General features: G+C 42.3%; 1 protein-coding gene across 1 annotated transcript in view; it reads right to left on the bottom strand.

Moving 5' to 3' along the window:
• Positions 1–1918: 1918 nt before the first annotated feature.
• Positions 1919–20657, bottom strand: part of APOH (apolipoprotein H) — a 34129-nt gene continuing 15390 nt past the window's right edge. Inside the window, exons 2-9 of the mRNA XM_024235201.3 lie at positions 19186–19292; positions 17894–18070; positions 15903–15999; positions 13677–13753; positions 10468–10656; positions 6690–6869; positions 4355–4552; positions 1919–2074 (exon numbers count right to left, since the gene is read on the bottom strand). Coding sequence (XP_024090969.3) covers positions 2019–2074; positions 4355–4552; positions 6690–6869; positions 10468–10656; positions 13677–13753; positions 15903–15999; positions 17894–18070; positions 19186–19249 — 1038 coding nt within the window. The 5' untranslated portion in view covers positions 19250–19292 and the 3' untranslated portion in view covers positions 1919–2018. The remainder of the gene's footprint in view (positions 2075–4354; positions 4553–6689; positions 6870–10467; positions 10657–13676; positions 13754–15902; positions 16000–17893; positions 18071–19185; positions 19293–20657) is intronic.

Raw genomic sequence — 20657 nt, forward strand, 5'->3', positions numbered from 1 at the left:
CGCCACCACGCCCAGCAAATTTTTGTATTTTTCTAGAGACGGGGTTTCACCATATTGACCAGGCTTGTCTCGACCTCCTGACCTCAGATGATCCACTTGCCTTGGCCTCCTAAAGTGCTGGGATTACAGGTGTGAGCCACCGCACCCGGCCATAAAATTGGTTTTTAAGGTTAAATAAAGGGAATTTGGAGCTTTTGAATGAAAGCCTAGAAGGGAGGGGAGCCACTCTGGTTTCTGTAAAAGGAGGAGGAGCAGAGAAGCATCTTGGAGAAAAGATCCGGTCCACATCACATGGAATTGGGTTAAGTTCTGAGAAAGAGGTATGGGTGGGGAAATCCTAAGGAGAACGCAGATTGTGGAGAAGTGATGGGTAGTACATAGTGCAGATGGCAAAGGGAAATAACTCCAGGCCTTTTGTAAAAACAGAGACTAAAGAGTTGGAGCAGTAGCTGGAAGAAAGATGTGAAGTAACAGGGCTTCTTTTTTTAACGGGAGATACTACTGTATATCTGTATGCTGATTGAAGTGTTCCAATAGAAAGGAAAAAATAAACATGGATAAGCATTAATTAGAGGAGTAAAATCCTTAAGTAGGAGAGAGAAAATGGGACCTAGCACATAAAGAGAGGGTTTGTCCTTAGATATTCATCCATTCATTGTAACCTGACAGAAGGCAGATTCCGTGGTTGCCGATACTGGTGGAATGATGGATTTGGGAGTGGAAAGATAAAAAAAAAAAAGATATTTTCTATTTTCTCAGTGAAATAAGGAGCCAAGTTATCAGCTAAGGGTGAGGAGAAGGAAGGTGGCTTGAGAAAGATTGAGAAGAGAAATAGCCACTTTAGAGAGTAAGGGAGTGAACAAACCAGAGCATGTAATAGGATTGTCGGGCAGAGCTGGAGGCCCATGTAAAGTTTGTGTTTATGAATTTAAAATGGGACCTATTGGCATGGTTGTGAGTTTCTCTTTTTTTTTCAGCCACATTCAGTTCCTCAGGTGCAGGCATAAGGAAGGCAGATGGTGCCAGGGATGACTTTGGCCAGCAAACACTACCAAAGGAGAGAAGGGCAAGGGAGTTGAATATATGCAAATGAACGACATCAATGATGGGTCATGGAATTGTAGTGGATACAGAAAAAATTTTTTGGCATTATGTAAACCCAGCATCAAAGATGCAAATTCAGTCCTATTGACCTGGAAGTCCATGCTTACTTCTGTATGGCAATGTTTCTCAAACTTGAGGATGCACAAGAACTATCTAGAAATTTTGTCATAAATGCAGAATTCTGGGCCATTCTTAACAATTCTGGGGCACAACATTTGTTCTTTGAAATAAGCAGATAGGTAATAGTAATGGAAGGAGGGGGTCTGTGGCCCATTCTATGAAAAATATTATATTGCAGGTGTTTTACGTGAAAGTGCTTGAGAGTAGGATTTATTTATTTATTTATTTATTTATTTATTTATTTATTTATTTATTGAGATGGAGTCTCACTCTATCACCCAGGCTGGAATACGGTGGCACCATCTCAGCTCACTGCAACCTCCACCTCCCAGATTCAAGCAATTTTCTTGCCTCAGTCTCCCGAGTAGCTGGGATTACAGGCCCACATCACCACGCCCAGCTAATTTTTGTATTTTTAGTAGAGATGGGGTTTCACCATGTTGCCCAGGCTGGTCTCGAACTCCTGACCTCAGGTGATCCGCCTGCCTCTGCCTCCCAAAGTGCTGGGATTACAGGCGTGAGCCACCGCGCCCAGCCGAGATCAGGGTTACACACAGGAAAGTGGGATACCCAGACAATTGTTTATACTGTCAATTTCACAGCCGTAGAATGATGACGTTCCAAATATTTACATTTCTTAAACCAGATGACATAACTAAAAGTATGCTACCATGAAAAGTAACACTGCAATGGCTGAGGCAATAAATTCAGTAGCTTTATTTTTAAATTTCAATTAGGTTCCTTGGATGAACAAGAAACAAGTGTGACATTTTATGTGGAATCTGAAAACCACTTTAGCATGGCTTTACATCGGATGCATCAGTTTTCCAAAAAGCCAGAGAACTGTGTTCTGTTGGGGGAGAAAAAGATAAACATTCTAAGAGAAACAATCATTTCTTAAATGTGGTAAATAGCTAAGCCAAACCAAATACATTTTACAAGTATATAGAATACATGTGATTATGTGAATGAAACCGTTTAGTGTGAGGTTTAAGTGATGGGAGAAAACATTAGGGAAATGATAAGACTTTCATTTTCTTTTTCTTTTTCTTTTTCTTTTTTCTTTTTTTAAGACAGAGTCTTGCCCCGTCACCCAGGTTGGAGTGCAGTGGCACAATCTCAGCTCACTGCAACCTCTGCCTCCCAGGTTCAAGTGATTCTCCTGTCTCAGCCTCCCGAGTAGCTGGGACTACAGGCATGTGCCACCATGCCCGGCTAATCTTTGTATTTTTAGTAGAGACCGGGTTTCATCATGTTGGCGAGGCTGGCCTCCTGACCTCAAGTGATCCGCCCGCCTCGGCCTCCCAAAGTGCTGGGATTACAGGCGTGAGCCGCTGCGCCCAGCCAAGACCCTCATTTTCAAGAGAGAAAATTAAAGGTTCTATATACAGTGAAGACTGTTCTATAACAGTCAAGATTAAAGGGGAAAAAACAGTATCGGCCCTTTATAGTACTGCATCTGTCTAAAGACCATAAGGGAGAAGATCCTGAAGAAATATATTAACAAAGCTAAAACTTTTTTCAATTATTCTTTTCTCACATTTTTTTCTACTGATTTTTATTTAAGCTTATCGTATTTTGTCATGTTTTGTATTCAACATCTCACCAGGGCTCTGCTGTCTTTTCAACAATGGCAATTTATTCAGTGCATTTGTAACTATTTGCAATTAAAATTATGTTCCTCCATGTCATGCATATTTCTAATAATCAAACCAGCCCCATGAGGGGGGTATTTTTAATCAGTTATCATTCCCTTCTCTCCACTAGCTGGACACTTCTCAGACTCCTCTCTTCTTAGCTTTGTCTGCTCCCTACTGTCCTCTCCCAGCTGCTAAAACAAGATTGTCAATGTTTTTGAAAGATTTCTAAACCTAGAGCCAAGGACAGCTTCAGCCTCTGGCTGGTTCTTACTTCCTGGCATCAGAGACATTTCAACCCTACATCTGAAACCTTAAAAGGTTAGCAGCTCTAAATGCTGGCCATTACACACTTCTTTATCTCACACAAACCTGGTATCATCTTCCTTGAAATATTTTGCTCTAATGGATACTTCGCTCTAATGGATACTTTTCAAACTCTAGGAATTGTTGGAGAAAGGGGAAATGTTAGATCTTTAGACCAATTATCATTGCCATGAGTTGTTTGTAACTTGGGGTGAGTTCTCTATAATGTGGGACCAAGATGAGGTAGATATTTCATTATTCAATATTTGGTTCATTATTATTCAAGCTCAACTTGGAATTATACAAGATGGCATCATTCACCTCAGCATTCATTGAATAAAACCACAACCCTGAGTTTTACAGAAAAGAATTAGAAAAGAGGCTAGACACGTAGCTCACGCCTGTAATCCTGGCACTTTGGGAGACTGAGACAGGTGGATTGCTTGAGCCCAAAGGTTCAAAATCAGCCTTGGCAACATGGCATAATCTCTTCTCTAATAAAAATATAAAAAAATAGCTGGACATGGTGGTGCATGCCTGTAATCTCAGCTACTCAGAAGGCTGAGGTGAAAGGGTCACTTGAGCCCAGAAAGTTGAGGCTGCAATGAGATGTGATCGCACCACTGCGCTTCAGCCTGGGTGACAGTGAGACCTTGTCTCAAAAAAAAAAAAAAAGAATTGGAAAGGAAAATGCAAGTGGGGACACCATCTGCAGCTCACTGCTTCATATCATTGTTTCTCCCTCTCACCCCTCTTTTTAAAAACCCGATGGCCAAATTCATCTGTTTTTTGTTTGTTTTTGTTTTTGTTTTGAGACGGAGTTTCGCTCTGTTGCCCAGGCTGGAGTGCAATGGCGCGATCTCGGCTCACTGCAGCCTCCGCCTCCCAGGTTCAAGCGATTCTCCTGCCTCAGCCTCCCGAGTAGCTGGGATTACAGGTGCCCAGCACCACACCAACTAATTTTTGTATTTTTATTAGAGACAGGCTTTCACCTTTTTGGCCAGGCTGCTCTCAAACTCCTGACCTCAGGTGATCCACCCGCCTCAGCCTCCCAAAGTGCTGGGATTACAGGCATTACCCACCGCACCTGGCTTCATCTGGTTTTTGACAATCATTATATAACAAAGGCTCTGATTATGATGACAGGCAAGTGGGAGTCCTAGCTAAACGTTCCAATGCAGACTTACCCTTGAAGCATTTGGGGACTTCGATAGTGCCATCTATACACTGAGCATCCTCCGTATAGCTACACTTCTTTTCCTTATTTTTGCAGAAGAAAGAAATTTTATCACCATGCAGCATTCCATTCTTAAATTTTTCCTGAATCTTTACTCTCTCTCCTTGGTACACCACAGTGGCTTTTTTCACAGGTACTTTACAAGATGCTGAAAGAGAGAATACTTGTTATCAGGACTTAAGAGTTCAGGAAATCTTTCTGAAAGAGAGTATAGCATTTGAAACAGTAGATGAGTACACCTACACAAATTGGTCAAGGCAAGAAAAATCCAATATACATAGTAAGTAATGGTAATATGATTGCTAATTGCAGTTGTCTATCAATAGAACCATTACTCATAGCTTCCAAGATGGCCTTCTCTTCCCCTACAGTAGCCACAGAAGGTCAGAACAGAAGCATCAGAGCCTCCATTCCAGTGGAAAAAAAAAAAAAAAAAAAACTTCTAACAGATATTGACATTTCATGTAAGCCTACACTTCCTCTCAGATTGCATTCATTAAGCAGGTGCATCTATCCACCAGCCATTGTGAGCGTTGGCTGATAACAGCTCATAAATACTCTGAAAAATTGCCTTCAGCCATAGGGAAGCCACCTCTCCAAGGAGTTTATGCAAACCACCCCCCAGGGTCAGGGAAGGGAGCAGCTCAAAGCCAAAGACTGACTGACAGGGAATATAAAAAGCAGGTCCCCTTGGCTCTCAGTGGGATTAACTCAAGGGTGGAATTCACACTCCAGAGCTCCCAGGGGGATCAAACTGAACCTCAATTTAGCAGAGACCACAATTCTCCCTGGCTCGGCAGCATTAGCATCACCAGGGAACTTGGCATAAATGCAAATTGTCAGGTCCCATCCCAGATCTACCAAATCAGAAACTCTGAGAGTGGACCTCAAAAATCCTGTGTTACAAGCCTTCCAGGTGTTGCTGATCCACAGCGAAGTTTGAGAACCGGTGCCTTACCCTCGCAAATCTGCCTCACCCTTTCTTCTCCTGAGACACTCACTAAATCAACTGTACTCGAATCCCCATCTCAGGCTCTGCTTCTAGGGAACTGTGACCTAAGATGCTAGTTATTTTTCATCTTGCCTGCTGCCTCAGAGTTCCTCTTTCTGCTTAAACTGTCCAGCCCATAGCGACCTGAGCAGAGTTCTAATGCTAGGCTGTTGTTCTTTACTTATGCATGACACTGATGGGATCAAGCGTAGACACCTAACTCAAAAGGAACCAGCGTCTCCAGGAAAAGATGCCAGCTGGTGATGAATCCTGAGAGGGTAACTGAGAGGGTCTGGTGTATATCAAGCCATGTTCAAGATGAATAAGCAGACAGACAGAAATGGGAGAGACCATTGAGATATGGAAAAAGTAGGAATAGTTCCTGCCTTTCAGTTCCAATCTTCAGGGGTATCAGTTGTATTTCATGTCTTTATCTTCAATGCCCACATGATCAACTTGCCTATTGCCTCCTTATAATATCCCCAATTTCCTTGAACTCACTCGAATGTGTGGTTGGTTTTTGCAATGAGAAGAGCCTTGGCTAGACAGAGCACAAAATGGGGTGGGCGTGGTGGCTCACATCTGTAATCACTCGAACCTGGGAGGTGAAGGTTGCAGTGAACTGAGATTCCACCATTACACTCCAGCTAGGCAACAGAGTGAGACTCCATCTCAAAAAAAAAAAAAAAATCCATGTGTCTACAAGAATACTAAAAAATGATGGATGGAAGAAAAGCTCTTCTCTACAGAGGCCGAGGCAGGCGGATCACCTGAGGTCAGGAGTTCGAAATCAGCCTGGCCAACGTGGCAAAGCCCCATCTCTATTAAAAATACAAAAAGTAGGCAGGCATGGTGGTGAGGCACCTGTAATCTCAGCTACTTGGGAGGCTGAGATAGGAGAATCGCTTGAACCTGGGAGGCAGAGGTGGCAGTGAGCCAAGATCACGCCATTGCATCCAGCCTGGGCAACAGAGCAAGACTCCATCTCAAAAAAAAAAAAAAAAAGAGTGCTCAGAGGCAAAGACTTAAAAGCAAATAAAGAAAGCCCACATGATCTCCCACCATATCACCAATGCTTACAAAGGATCTGTTTATTTCATACTGTTCAAGGTCAAGCACGCTTCCTAAGAATGAGGCTTCCCCATGCACCTGTGAGTCCTGAAGTCACGTGCCAGCAGTTTCCTAGCAAGTCTGAGCAACAAGTGGAAAAGCGTTGGAACAAGAAAACAGCAAGTAAAGGTGATCCACTGTATCAATTCAGAGATCTTACAGGACCTCGCCTATATTTCCATACCTTTACAACTTGTCATGGCAGACCAGTTTCCCAGTTTGGTACATTCTATTTCTTCCGGGCCATCCAGGGAATATCCGTCATGGCAGCCAAATGTGGCTTTATCCTTGTAATAAAGTGTTGGTTTTGCAGGATAGTTCACAAATCCATTGTCTGGTCTTGATGGGAATGGGCATTTTACTTCTAAAACATTTATTCAATAAGACATATTAGTAATAAATAGTAGTGCTATCCAATAGTCATGAAATAGTTACATCCTTGTCTCTGTCACACCACTGAATCACTGTGTGTTCCTGTAACTGGAATGCAATTTATAGTTACCTTGTGCTTAATTCTGTCCCCACTCCTCTTATATTCATGGTACCCTGGATATTAAAAAAGAAACAACCACACTTCGAAAGTAAATTAATGAGACTTCACTAAGTTCTCTGGGTTTTCACATATAATCATAAGATTATTTATCGCAAACTTCATCTCTACACAGTCTAAGATGGTGGGTTTGAAAGAAGAAAAGCAAAGTCTGTTTCTAACAAACCATAAAATTAAAATACAAAGACTGAATCCCCCCATTCACACTTAGTACACCATTATTTGGCTTTAAAATAGTAAATCTTACTGTTATTCAATTCAGACTATGGAAGAAGCCAGCAGGAAATATATCAGAGAAAAATGGTCTGCTTCCTGGCCTCCTGAAGATCCTCAACAGTAGAGGCCCAAACCCACGTCCTTATGAGCTGCAGTGTGAGAAAGCAAGGCTGGAGCCAGGAGCACAATATTCTCAGAGGTAGTTTAAGGAGGTAATTAAGGGTACGAACTCCAGAGTCAGACTGCTTGGCTCAATTTTGGTTCTGCCACACCTTAAATAAAACAGAATTCATGTGGCCAGGCACAGTGGCTCACTTCAGTAATCCCAGCACTTTGGGAGCCTGAGGTAGATGCATCACTTGAGGTCAGAAGTTCAAGAGCAGCCTGGCCAACATGACAAAACCCCATCTCTACTAACAAAAATTAGCCGGGTGTGGTGGCATGCACCTGTAATCCCAGCCACACAGGAGGCTGAGGCAGGAGAATCACTCAAACCCGGGAGGTGAAGGTTGCAGTGAGCTGAGACTGCACCATTATACTCCAGCCTGGGCAACAGAGTGAGACGCCAACTCAAAAAAAAAAAAAAAAAAAAGAATCCATGTGTCTATAATAATACTGAAAAATGGTGGATGGAGGGAAAGTTCTTCTCTATAGAGGGAAGCCAGTGAATAAATGTAGAAGGAAACATAGAATTAGAAAGTCACCATTTTTCAGCCACCAATGTCATAATTGACAGATTCAAGGATCATCATTGGATTGTATCATGACTGCCCGACAGTGGATATTCGCATGGTTTTGAAGTATCACCCACAGGTTGCTTACTATTCCAAAGAAAAAGCAGTGCCTTTACCAAAAGGTGATCTAGCACCCCTCAACTGACTAAGGATCAAACTAAGCATGGCCAGTGATGGAACAGCTGACACTATGTGCCTCCTGATATGACAGAATGTATTATTATTATTATTATTTTTGAGATGGAGTCTCACTCTGTTGCCCAGGCTGGAGTGCAGTGGCGCAATCTCGGCTCACTGCAACCTCCGCCTCCTGGGTTCAAGCGATTCTCCTGCCTCAACCTCCTGAGCAGCTGGGACTACAGGCGCACGCCACCACACCCAGATAATTTTTGTATTTTTAGTAGAGACGGGGTTTCACCATATTGGCCAGGCTGGTCTTGAACTCCTGACCCCGTGATCCACCTGTCTCGGCCTCCCAAAGTGCAGAATGTATGCTTAACAATAATATTTAACATGAATCTAATCATGAGTAAATAACCAATCAAGTTCAGATTATGGAACATTCTACAAGACAACTAGCCTGTACTCTTCAAAAATGTCAATGAAAGACAACAAAAGAGGCAAAGACTTATTCTTAATTATAGGAGACTAGGCTCACGCCTGTAATCCCAGCAGTTTGGGAGGCCGAGGTGGGCAAATAATTTTAGTTCAGGAGTTTGAGACCAGCCTGGCCAACACGGTGAAATCCCATCTCTACTAAAATTATAAAAATTAGCTGGGCGTGGTGGCAGGTGCCTATATTCCCAGCTACTTGGGAGGCTGAGGCAGGAGAATTGCTCAAACCTTGGAGGTAGAGGTTGCAGTGAGCCGAAATTGCACCACTGCACTCCAGCCTGGGTGACAGAGCGAGACACCATTTCAAAATAATAATAATTATTATTATTATAGGAGACTAGAGAGACATGACAACTAAATTAAAGGTGTGATTCTTGATTAGATCCTGCATAAAACAAAACTCATGTATAAGAGATACTTCTGGGTCAATTGGGAAAATTTGCATCTGAGATAAATGTTGCATGATATCGTTGTAGTTTATGTTATTAGAATTGTTTGGATTATTATTGTTAATAATCCAAAACATATGAAGTGATGATATAAAATGTCCTTGTTCTTAGTATATTCATGCTGAAGTCTTTATGGGCAAGTATCGTAATATATACAACTTATTTTCAGATGATGCAGGAAATAAAAGGGATCTTTCTATGGAGAAACAGAGAGAAAAATGTTACAACATATTAACAGTTGATACGTCTAGGTGAAATTGAAAAAAAAAGGAACCTACTTTTTAGGACTTGGGAGTATGAAGTCAGATGACACATATGTAGCAGGAGACCAGTGCCTGGCCCATAGTTGAGTACCCAGAAAGGTACAAGTTACTACTGTTATTGGTAGCTCCTCTATGCTGAAAATCACTTATGTTTTGAATCATTCACTGGATATCTGTAATATCTACCACTGGAGAAGTTAATAGTCATGAGAATAACTCTTGGCCAGGAGCAGTGGCTCACACCTGTAACCCCAGCACTTTGAGAGGCCGAGGCAGGCGGATCACTTGAGGTCAGGCATTTCAGACCAGCCGGATGATCATGGTGAAACTCCGTCTCTACTAAAAATACAAAAATTAGCCGGGCATGGTGACGGGCGCCTGTAATCCCAGCTACTTGGGAAGCTGAGGCATGAGAATCGCTTGAACCCAGGTGGCAGTAAGCCAAAATCACCCCACTGCACTCCAGCCTGAGTGACAGAGTGAGACTATCTCAAAAAAAAAAAAAAAAAAAACTCTGTGCACATGATAAACTTTATAATTTGTCTGTTTGTTATGCAGCTGACAAACTTGAAGATAGTAATGAAAGGTCAAGTTAGAGAAGAAAGAATTTTCATAATTTCTTAAAAATCAAATATTTCTGTGATTCTTAAACTTGGGTAAAGATTTTTAAAATGTGTAACAATCAGAAAGCAACCCAGTCTTAACCTTCATCTCCTAGGACTCTCCAAATTAACCCACAAACTTCACCCAGAAGAGAACTTCACCAGCCTCGCTGAAATGTTCAGCTGTCCATGGATACATCTTGCCTTTCATGTCTCCCCCAAGTGTGGTATGCCTTCTCCTCCTTCTCTACTCCTCCTCCGAGGCCCATTTCAAAGGTCACCACCTATGGGAAGCTGTCCCAGGCAGCTCCAGACAGTTAACTGCATTATTTGTAATTCCCTTGGGTCAGAAGCCAGGTCTCATTCATCGGGAATCTACAGTGCCCAGCACACTGTCTGGCACATGGTAGATGCTCAATAAACAGCTGTTGAATGAGTTCATTGGAAACACTCCATGATAGTCAGAATTTTAATACCTTTCACAAATGGGATCTTGCCCTACCATACATATTTTGTCTGATCATTGCACTTACCCCTGCATTCTGGTAATTTAGTCCAATTTCCATGTGTTGTGCAGGTAATTGTATCATTTCCAAACATCGCATGTTGTGGCAAACATTCAAAAACTGCTGTGTCCTGATAGAGGGAATTGTTTCCAACTGATGGCTTATAAACACGAAGTGTTGCAAACGTAGGTATGGATGGTGGAGGGCAGGTGATGGCTGGGAAAAGAAATAACTATCATTTCTATGAAAATAGTTAAGGCTTTTAAATATACTCTTTCCAGAAAGAAAAAAACCCTAAGGATAAACTTGAGAAAATACAAACTGATCAAATTACCAGGGTAAAAATAGTCAATTGTGGATGCCTAATAGGAAAATATGACCTGCCGGGCACGGTGGCTCACGCCTGTAATCCCAACACTTTGGGAGGCTGAGGTGGGCAGATCACTAGAGGTCAGGAATTTCAGACCAGCCTGGCCAACATGGTGAAACCCCATCTCTACCAAAAATACAAAAATGAGCCAGACATGGAGGTGTGTGTCTGTGGTCCCAGCTCCTCCAGAGGCTGAGGCAGGAGAATCTCTTGAACCTGGGAGGCGGAGGTTGCAGTGAGCCAAAATCGCACCATTGCACTCCAGCCTGGGCAACAGAGTGAGTCTCTGTCTCAGAAAAGAGAAAGAAAAAGAAAGAAAGAAAGAAAGAAAGAAAGAAAGAAAGAAAGAAAGAAAGAAAGAAAGAAAGAAAGAAAGAAAGAAAGAAAGGAAGGAAGGAAGGAAGGAAGGAAGGAAGGAAGGAAGGAAGGAAGGAAGGAAGGAAGGAGAAAAGAAAGAAAGAAAGAAAGAAAGGAAGGAAGGAAGAAAGGAAGGGGAGGGGAGGGGAGGGAGGAAGGAAAGGAAGGAAGGAAGGAAGGAGGGAAGGAAGGAAGGAAGGAAGGAAGGAAAGAAGGAAGGAAGGAAGGAAGGAAGGAAGGAAGCCCTCAAATCAGATGTCCAAACCAGTCAAAACACCAAAAAAATGAAGGAAATTTAAGTCTTGCCACCGCCTTTTGCAACAACACAATGGTTAGGTTTTATAAAATCTTTTAGTTAAATACTACCTTGGAAGATGCTTCTGGAAGGCAGAATTTGTCCCTCAGTGCTGAGGGACCATGCTGAAATAATGGCTGGTGACAGCAACTTGGTACATAGTAGTTTGGGAATGAGTTCCATTACAAGTTCAGTCTGTTTCTGCTGAATACCTCCCTGCTTTTGGACTCTTGGTATGGATGGAGCCTACCCAAGTAGCTTCAGGAACCCAGAGAGATAGTAGTGGCTTGTCACCCTGACCTGAGTACTATGGAGCTTCAACAAGTTATACTAGCATAAAAGAAGATGGTGCTGACCAAAATGCGATTTACCTTCAATTCTCTAGATCCCTGCTGCTCAGAGTGTGGTCCAGGGGCTATCAGCAGGGGCATAGCCTGGGAAAATAGCTTGTTGGAAATGCAGAAGCTCAGACCCCACCGCAGGTGCCTGAGTCAGAATCTACATTTTAACAAGGTGCCCAGGAGACTCATATGTGCATTGAAGTATGAGAAATACTCATTTAAATTAGATTAAAGCTCAGGTAGTCTTTCTATTTATAACCCTTTCGGAAAGTGAGTTTATGGCTAGCCACCGTGGTTTACGCCTGTAATCCCAGAGCCCTGAGAGGCTGAGGCAGGTAAGGTTGCTTGAAACCAAGAGTTCAAGACCAGTCTGGGCAACAGAGCAAGACCCTGTCTCCACAAAAATTTTTAAAAATTAGCCAGATCTGGTGGCGCTCATCTATAGTCTCAGCTGCTCAGGAGACTGAGAGGATCACTTGGCCCCAGGAGTTGGAAGTTACAGTGAGCTGTGATGACGCCACTGCACTCCAGCCTGGGCAACAGAGCAAGACCGTATCTCTAAATAAAGAAGCAAATTTACATAATTGGTATAAATCTGTTTTAAATGAAAACTATAGGAACCATTGTGATACCTACTGCTGAATGAAAATTTTTACTTAATTTATCCTTTAAAAACTTTTGTTTTTGCTTGTTCAGATTTTCTTAAACAGTTATTTATTTGAAATTGCTTTACTTTCCACTTGCTTTTTTTTGTTTTGTTTTTTTTTGAGACGGAGTTTCACTCTTGTTGCCCAGGCTGGAGTGCAATGGTGCGATCTCGGCTTACCGCAACCTCCGCCTCCTGGGTTCAAGTGATTCTCTTGCCTCAGCCTCCCAATTGGCTGGGATTAGAGGCATGCACCACCACGCCCAGCTAATTTTATATTTTTAGTAGAGACGGAGTTTCTCTATGTTGGTCAGGTTGGTCTCGAACTCCTGACCTCAGGTGGTCCACCCTCCTCGGACTCCCAAAGTGCTGGGGTTACAGGCTTAAGCCACTGCACCCGGCCTGCACTTGCTTTTGCTAAGGACAGACCTCACTGACATGTTGAAGAACTATAATTAGTTTTGAAATGCCTGGGCCTCCTGGTCAAAGAGGTATAAATCACAAGTTGGGGAACCTAAGAACGTCCTTCCCTACATAAGCAAAGCCCAGAGATGACTCTGACAGCTTGGCTGAGGATCCTCTGAAAAAACAACAGTGCTTTTTGGAGGAATGCCAATCAGCTCCTAGGATGCAAGCCCCTTTGATGGGCTCTTGGCTTACTATGAGGGTGACTTTCCTCCTCGTCTCCCCCGTCACTAGGCTTACTCTCTGAAGGCAGAGCTGCCTCCTTTGGCCTTGCAGCCTCAGTGCTAACAAGAGGATCCAGCATACAATAGATCCTCAATTCATGTTTATTGAATAAGTTAATAAATGAATGAATGAAGTTCCAGAGTGGGAGGAAGATGTTTGTTTGATCCCACTGTTTGCAGAAGTTCCCCTAGTTAAGTGGTGACAGTCCCTGATAGACCAATGCCACACATATCCAAGCCTCTTCCAAAGCACTATGAGAGCATTGGAGTCAACACACCCAGCAATGACTGGCTTGGATAGAGTCATGACCACAAGGTGGAGAATACAGAATATGTCCGTGAGTAAAATGCTTCCCTTCTGTCATTCCAAAGTGGTTGTTTCATCTTCTAGAGCAAGATACCAGGATGAATATCCCCCACAAGGGTGACCATTCATCTCATTGAGCTGTGACTGAAGAGTTTCCAGATGTGAGACTTTCTGTGCTAAAACCAGAAAGGTTCTGGGCAAACCAGCTGATCACCTTCCCCACAGACTTACGAGCACAGACAGGAAGCTCCGGGCTCCATTTTCCTTCCTCAGTGCACTTGGCAGAATTAGCGCCATTCAGATAAAACCTGCAAAAGGAAAATTCATTCTATCAAGGAGTAAAATAATCCATCACTGACATCTCAAATATCTTCTCCATTGAGCATTGCTTCATATTAATGCTATTGACTTCTTTTCCATCGTATAATGCTGTCTTCCTGATAAACTTAGTACTCATCTATGGCTCATGGAGCCTCCCAACCAGTGATGCAGGTGAATCACTGCAGGGTTCCACAGCTGGTGAGTGGAGAACCCAAACCCCTAAATCCCTCGTCTTTAACGAGTTGGCCAAGATGACTGTTTCTAATATAAAGCAAAGAACCATCTCTTTTTCAGGATGACAAAAGTGAACCAAACTGAGTAATCTTCACTATTCATTTTCTTACAGCCTACTGACACCAATGAATAAAAGCAATGCAGTCTATTTCCAATGAAAATATAACATTCTGACTGGGCACTTTGGCTCATGCCTGTAATCCCAGCACTTTGGGAGGCCGAGATGGGCGGATCACTTGAGCCCAAGAGTTTGAGCCTGGGCAATGTGGCAAAGGCCCAATTTCGACAAAAAATCACCAGGCCATGGTGGTGTGTGCCTATAGTCCAAGCTACTCAAGAGGTAGAGGTAGAAGGAAGGGTTCAAAAGGATTTAACCCGGGAGGTCGAGGCTGCTGTGAGCCATGATTGTGCCACTGCACTCTAGACTGAGTGACAGAGGAAGATCCTGTAAAAAAAAAAAAAAAAAAAAAAAAAAAAGGAAAGAGAGGAAGGAAAAAGGAAGGAAGGAGAGAGACAAAAGAAAGAAAGAAAGAAAAGAAAGATGGAAAGAAGGGAGGGAGGGAAAGAGAAAGAAAGAAAGAGGAAGGAAGGAAGGAAGGAAGAAAAAGAAAGAAAGAAAGAAAGAAAGAACGAAAGAACGAAAGAAAGAAAAGAAGCAAGATGCTGCGGTGGCTCACACCTGTAATCCCAGCACTTTGGGAGGCCAAGGTGGGTGGATCACAAGGTCAGGAGTTCAAGACCAGCCTGGCCAAGATGGTGAAACCCCATCTCTACTAAAAATACAAAAATTATCTGGGTGTGGTGGCAGGCGCCTGTAATCCCAGCTACTGGGGAAGCTGAGGCAGGAGAATTGCTTGAACCCAGGAGGTGGAGGTTGCAGTGAGCCAAGATCACACCACTGCACCCTAGCCTGGGCGACAGAGCAAAAAGAAAGGGGGGAAAAAAAAAAAGAAAGAAAAATGTAACATTCTGTCTTTGAAGCCAATTTTCTTAAGTCATTTGTTACCAGACCCATTGGTAGATTGGTGTTTCAGATGAAAGGTGTGTATTTCTCTCTCACATGTAGTATTCCTTAACCTCCAATCCCAGTAGAAACTTACCCTAGTGGATAGCCAATGTGATCTCAATAATGTCACAGGGGTGCCTTTGCTCCTTATGAGTCTATGCCCAACGTAAGTGACTGCCTCCCTTTGCTCCCAGATGAGCCTGTGCCCACCATGAGTGATTGCTTCCTGGGGATGTGGTACTGCATTGCATTCTCCACTGTCACACTCCCAACCTTCTCCATAGAATTCTCTTCTAGAGACTACCAGGTTGGTCAATCAGATTAGCCTAATAACTAAAGCCCAAGTCTTATTCCTAAAGCATTTTAACCCTATCCAAGATTTGACCCAGAGAGCATATGGAATTATCATCCAGGTTCAATCATTTTAATGTACCTCCTCTGATAGATAATTAATCAGGAGCAGAAAAATTAGATACAGTGGTGACTACGTATTTCATTAGTTGATATATTCTCCGATCCTTACCCCACCCTCAACGCTACGAGACCATCTTGGCTAACACAGTGAAACCCCATCTCTACTAAAAACACAAAAAATTAGCCAGGCGTGGTGGCGGGCGCCTGTAGTCCCAGCTACTCAGGAGGCTGAGGCAGGAGAATGGCGTGAACCCAGGAGCTGGAGCTTTCAGTGAGCCGAGATTGCACCACTGCACTCCAGCCTGGGCGACAGAGCGAGACTCTGTCTCAAAAAAAAAAAAAAAGCAGGACTAAAATCGATTTGCATTTGGAAAGTCCAACCTAAAGACTGAAAACAAAATATAGACCAGTCTTGATGTTTAGCTTAAGGATACAAAAATGTGCTCAGTCTGTTAACTGCTTAGTTCCATGAAAGTTCTTACCCAGTATTACAAGAAAAACTGATCGTGTTGGGATATTCAAAAGTTGTATAGCGTACTGCTCCATTTTCTAAGATTCCAGCAAAAGGACATACTCTGGCTGTGATACAAAGATAAAAAATGTTACTTTTCTTTGGGTTAAAAAAAACATAAACAGGTAAATTTCTATTTATAGAATTTTTCATTAAATAAAACACATAAATTCATTTTCATCCTTTGGTTCAATAACTTTACTGGTGACTATTCTAAGAAAACAATTCAAAATAAGACAAGCGATATATGTACAAAAGCGTTCATTACACTGTTTCTCCTAATAACAAAATTTGGACAGGCGGGGAGCAGTGGCTCACGCCTGTAATCCCAACACTTTGGGAGGCAGAGGAGGGTGGATCACTTGAGGTCAGGAATTTGAGACCAGCCTGAACATGGTGAAACCCCATCTCTACTAAAAATACAAAAATTAGCTGGGCATGATGGTGGGTGCCTGTAGTCCCAGCTACTCTGGAGGCTGAGGCAGGAGAATAGCTTGAACCCAGGAGGCGGAGGTTGTGGTGAGCAAAGATGGCACCACTGCACTGGGCAACAGAGTGAGATTCCATCTCCAAAAAAAAAAAAAAATTGGATAGTGTAAGAGTTCATCAGGGGACTGTTTTAATTAATCATGGTAAATCAACAGTTGAACTATTATGTAGCCAATAAAATATGAATTGTGAAATTTGTGGAGATACAATTTTTATGATATGCTGATGAAAATAGAAAAATACAAAATTGTACCTACTCTCTGCAATAATGCAAAAAGATATGCATGGAAAATTAAAAAATGAAATTTTTAGTGTTCCAGAGTTATAGTTGATTTTTATTTTATTTATTTATTTATTTATTTATTTTTTGAGACAGAGCTGCCCAGGCTGGAGTGCAGTGGCACAATCTTGGCTCACTACAACCTCTGCCTCCCAGGTGATTCTCCTGCCTCACCTTCCTGAGTAGCTGGGACTACAGGCACATGCCACCATGCCCGGCTAATTTTTTTTTATTTTTAGTAGAGACGAGGTTTCACCATGTTGGCCAGGCTGGTCTGGAACTCCTGACCTCAGGTAATCCACCCACCTCAGCCTCCCAAAGCGCTGAGATTACAGGCGTCAGCCACTGCACCTGGCCCTGATTTAAAGATAAATTTTTCGTAATGATGTTACAGCGGCTTTTTACTAAAAATTATGTTTAGTCTCTTTAAGCAAAAAAGCATACTAAAATCAACTTGCATGAACATGCATAACTTTGACAAAGGTCCTGTTCATATAACCAAAATCACCAGATCCACACATCTATTTTTATTGCTTAACTTCTACATATAATTAAATTTACCATAAATTCAATCTGGTTGATTGCATGATACTTGACTGTAAAGAATAATGCTAGCATGATATCATAGACCCATGTTCTAAGAAATAAATAAAAGCAACCATTTACAGTAAAGCCATAGTGAGATTGATATATTTTACATTATACTATTATTTTGATTTGACATCCTTTCTTGTATTTCATTATAATATAATATATACATAATGTAGATGAAATTTGTATTCATTTCAGTAACTATTAAGTCTGCTTTCATTTTCAGGTGAAGTCCAAAGATATGATGATTCCCCAAATTTTGTTTTCCCAAATGTCTCTTTGGCATCAGTTGACATTTCAAAGCCTCTCCACCGTTCTTTTAACTTCTGTAGTGTTTCTGTCTCCTTTTGCCACACCAGATCTCATTTTTAAACCTACCCTAGTTTCAGGCTATGATCTTCTCCTCTTCTATCAATAGCACCTATTACACTTACTCTCTTTGCACAGAGAGAACTCCCCAAGACTTTCTCATTTCTCTCCAACCTGTCTTTCTGCAGCATCTACTGGCCCTCTGCACTCCGAGCATGATGAGGTAGCTTATTCCTCCAAAATACCCAGAATCCAAATGAGGGAAGAGAATGGGAGAGAAGGTACTGACTTACGTGTACATTTCAGAGTGTTGATGGGCCACACTCCTGTGAGAGGGCAGATAAACTTTCTCATCCCTCCCCGGGACACATAGCCCGGCTTGCAGGAATACGTAATCTCTTCTCCTGGCTCATAGATTGTTTTTAATGGGACCACTGTGGAAAATGGTAACTCATCTGGCTTGGGACAGGCTGAAAGAGGGCATAAAGCAGATGGTTAACAAATCTCTATTTACATTTTAAAGTTCAGCTAAGCCCACAAATGAAAAATGTGTGTACTGTTACCAATTATAAGTATACCAAGTTGCATGCCAAATACCTCATATACACTATCTCATCTAATCCCCTCAACAACCATTTGAAGGAGGTATTATAATTATCCCCATTTTACAGGTCAGTATGCTGAGGCTTAAATTGGCTACATATCTTACAGAGGAGCTTTACACATGGCAATATTAAAGAATCAGTATCAATCCAGTCTCTCCAGCATCCACTCTAAAGAGAATTTAGTTATCAGCCAGGCGCAGTTGCTCACACCTGTAATCCCAGCACTTTGGGAGGCTGAGGTGGGTGGATCACGAGGTCAGGAGATAGAGACCATCCTGGCTAACACAGTGAAACCCCGTCTCTACTAAAAATACAAAAAATTAGCCGGGTGTGGTGGCGGGCACCTGTGGTCCCAGCTACTTGGGAAGCTGAGGCAGGAGAATGGCGTGAACCCAGGAGGCGGAGCTTGCAGTGAGCCAAGATTGCACCGCTGCACTTCAGCCTGGCGACAGAGCGAGACTCTGTCTCAAAAAAAAAGAATTTAGTTATTGTTATTATTATTATTATTATTATTTTAGACTGAGTTTCGCTCTTGTTGCCCAGACTGGAGTGCAATGGTGGGACCTTGGCTCACTGCAACCTCTGCCTCCCAGGTTCAAGCGATTCTCCTGCCTCAGCCTCTCAAGTAGCTGGGATTACAGGTGCCTGCCATCACGCCCGCCTAATTTTTGTTTTTAGTAAAGACAGGGTTTCACTATGTTTCCCAGGCTGGGCTCGAACTCCTGACCTCAACTAATTCGCCCACCTCGGCCATGATGCCCAGCTAATTTTTGTATTTTTAGTAGAGACGGGGGTTTCACCATGTTGGCCAGACTGGTCTCGAACTCCTAACCTCAGGTGATCCACCTGCCTTGGCCTCCCAAAGTGCTGAGATTACAGACATGAGCAAGCACGCCTGGCCTAGTTATCATTATTGATCCCTGACACATGTGAAGGGGTTGGATATATTAATTATTTTTTCAAAAGCAAAAAGTACTTACTCCGTCCTGCAATAGCAACATGGCAGAGAAAACTCGAGAACAAGATGAGCACCGGAGAAATCATTGTGGATGAGTCACACTGGCACTACCAAAGTGGTTTTCCTCTGCTAAAAAGACAGAGCCAAATATGAAAGCGCTTAAACATTAACCATTTTCTGGTGTACTTTTATCTTTGTAAATAGAAGATAAAGTATCGTGATTTGAATGGACCTCTGAGACCCACATTCTTTAATGATTTACTTTCCACTTATGTGGCTCTGTTATGAAATCTTTGGGAGATGGTTTCTGTCTTCGTAACGTTTTTGTTAATGGCACAAAACAGTTCATTATTGCTTTTGACAGAAACTTGTTGTTTCCTGAGTTGCCTGGACTTTTCATTCTCCATCTTTTGTGTATGTTGTAGATGGAACACCAAAAGATCGAAGCTCCTGTTTCACTCACAGTCTTGGCATATAAACTTTGGACAAACGCCTACTCTCTGTTCTCAGTCTCCACCTCTCTAAAATGATGTTCCAGTTTTCAGATGTATAATTATAAAGAACGTCTTCCAGGAGGCACTTACAACTTTAATTCCCTAAAAACTGAGCTCAACATCCTCTCTTGCAAGCTCTTGTAGCTCCAGTTAGGACCTTAGGGCTATCCTTGAATTCTCTGTCTTCTCTTATGTCAGATCAATACAAAGTCCTGCTCATCCATTCTTAATATGTCTTGGATCTGTCTAGACAGGTTTCTTGATCTGTTTCAGGAATTTGAAAGTTGATTTGAAACTAACAACTTGAGACTCGAAGAAGAAAAAAATCTTGAGTAGGATAAGAGAATGGGCCAATGCTGATGTTGTTGCTTGAGAGGGTTCGGGAAGGGGGTTGTCTTTGATTCCCTAGTTCTCTTCTACATCATTTGCTCTAAAAAAAAAAATGGATGTATAAATGGACACTAGCCAAGCCATATGTGAAAATAGAACTCTGACCCACACATCTGTAGCAACAGGTCTAGAAAGCCAAACCTACAACCTCTATAGCCCAACTTTCTATAGTTGGCCCAACTTAAGGCCAACCAGAGAAATCCAAACATATTTCTCTAACCAATCACATGGACACCCCACTTCTAGTTAGTTTCCTTCCATCCTCCCCATACCAACAATCCGTTGGAGCACACCTGAAGCCTTTCCTTTTTTCTATTATAAAGCTTTCCCACTCCTCTGTCTGACTTTGACTTTGAGTCTCTGCCAAACACAACTGTTAATGGCTCCCTCCCTTGCTATAGCAAGCTCTGAATAAATAAACGCTTGCTCTCATTTGGGTGATCTTGGTTTATATCCAGAGGTCTAAAGTTCCCTGAGACACAACAGCTTGAGAAATCTCCATCTGTCAGGCAGATGATTCTTAAATTACGATCCTAACGAACATTGTGTTCCATGATAAGAAGAGTGTGCTGCCACTAATGTGAAATAACAGTGGTCCTTCCCTATTTGT

Source organism: Pongo abelii, chromosome 19, assembly GCF_028885655.2.
Source record: "Pongo abelii isolate AG06213 chromosome 19, NHGRI_mPonAbe1-v2.0_pri, whole genome shotgun sequence".
Taxonomy (NCBI): domain Eukaryota; kingdom Metazoa; phylum Chordata; class Mammalia; order Primates; family Hominidae; genus Pongo; species Pongo abelii.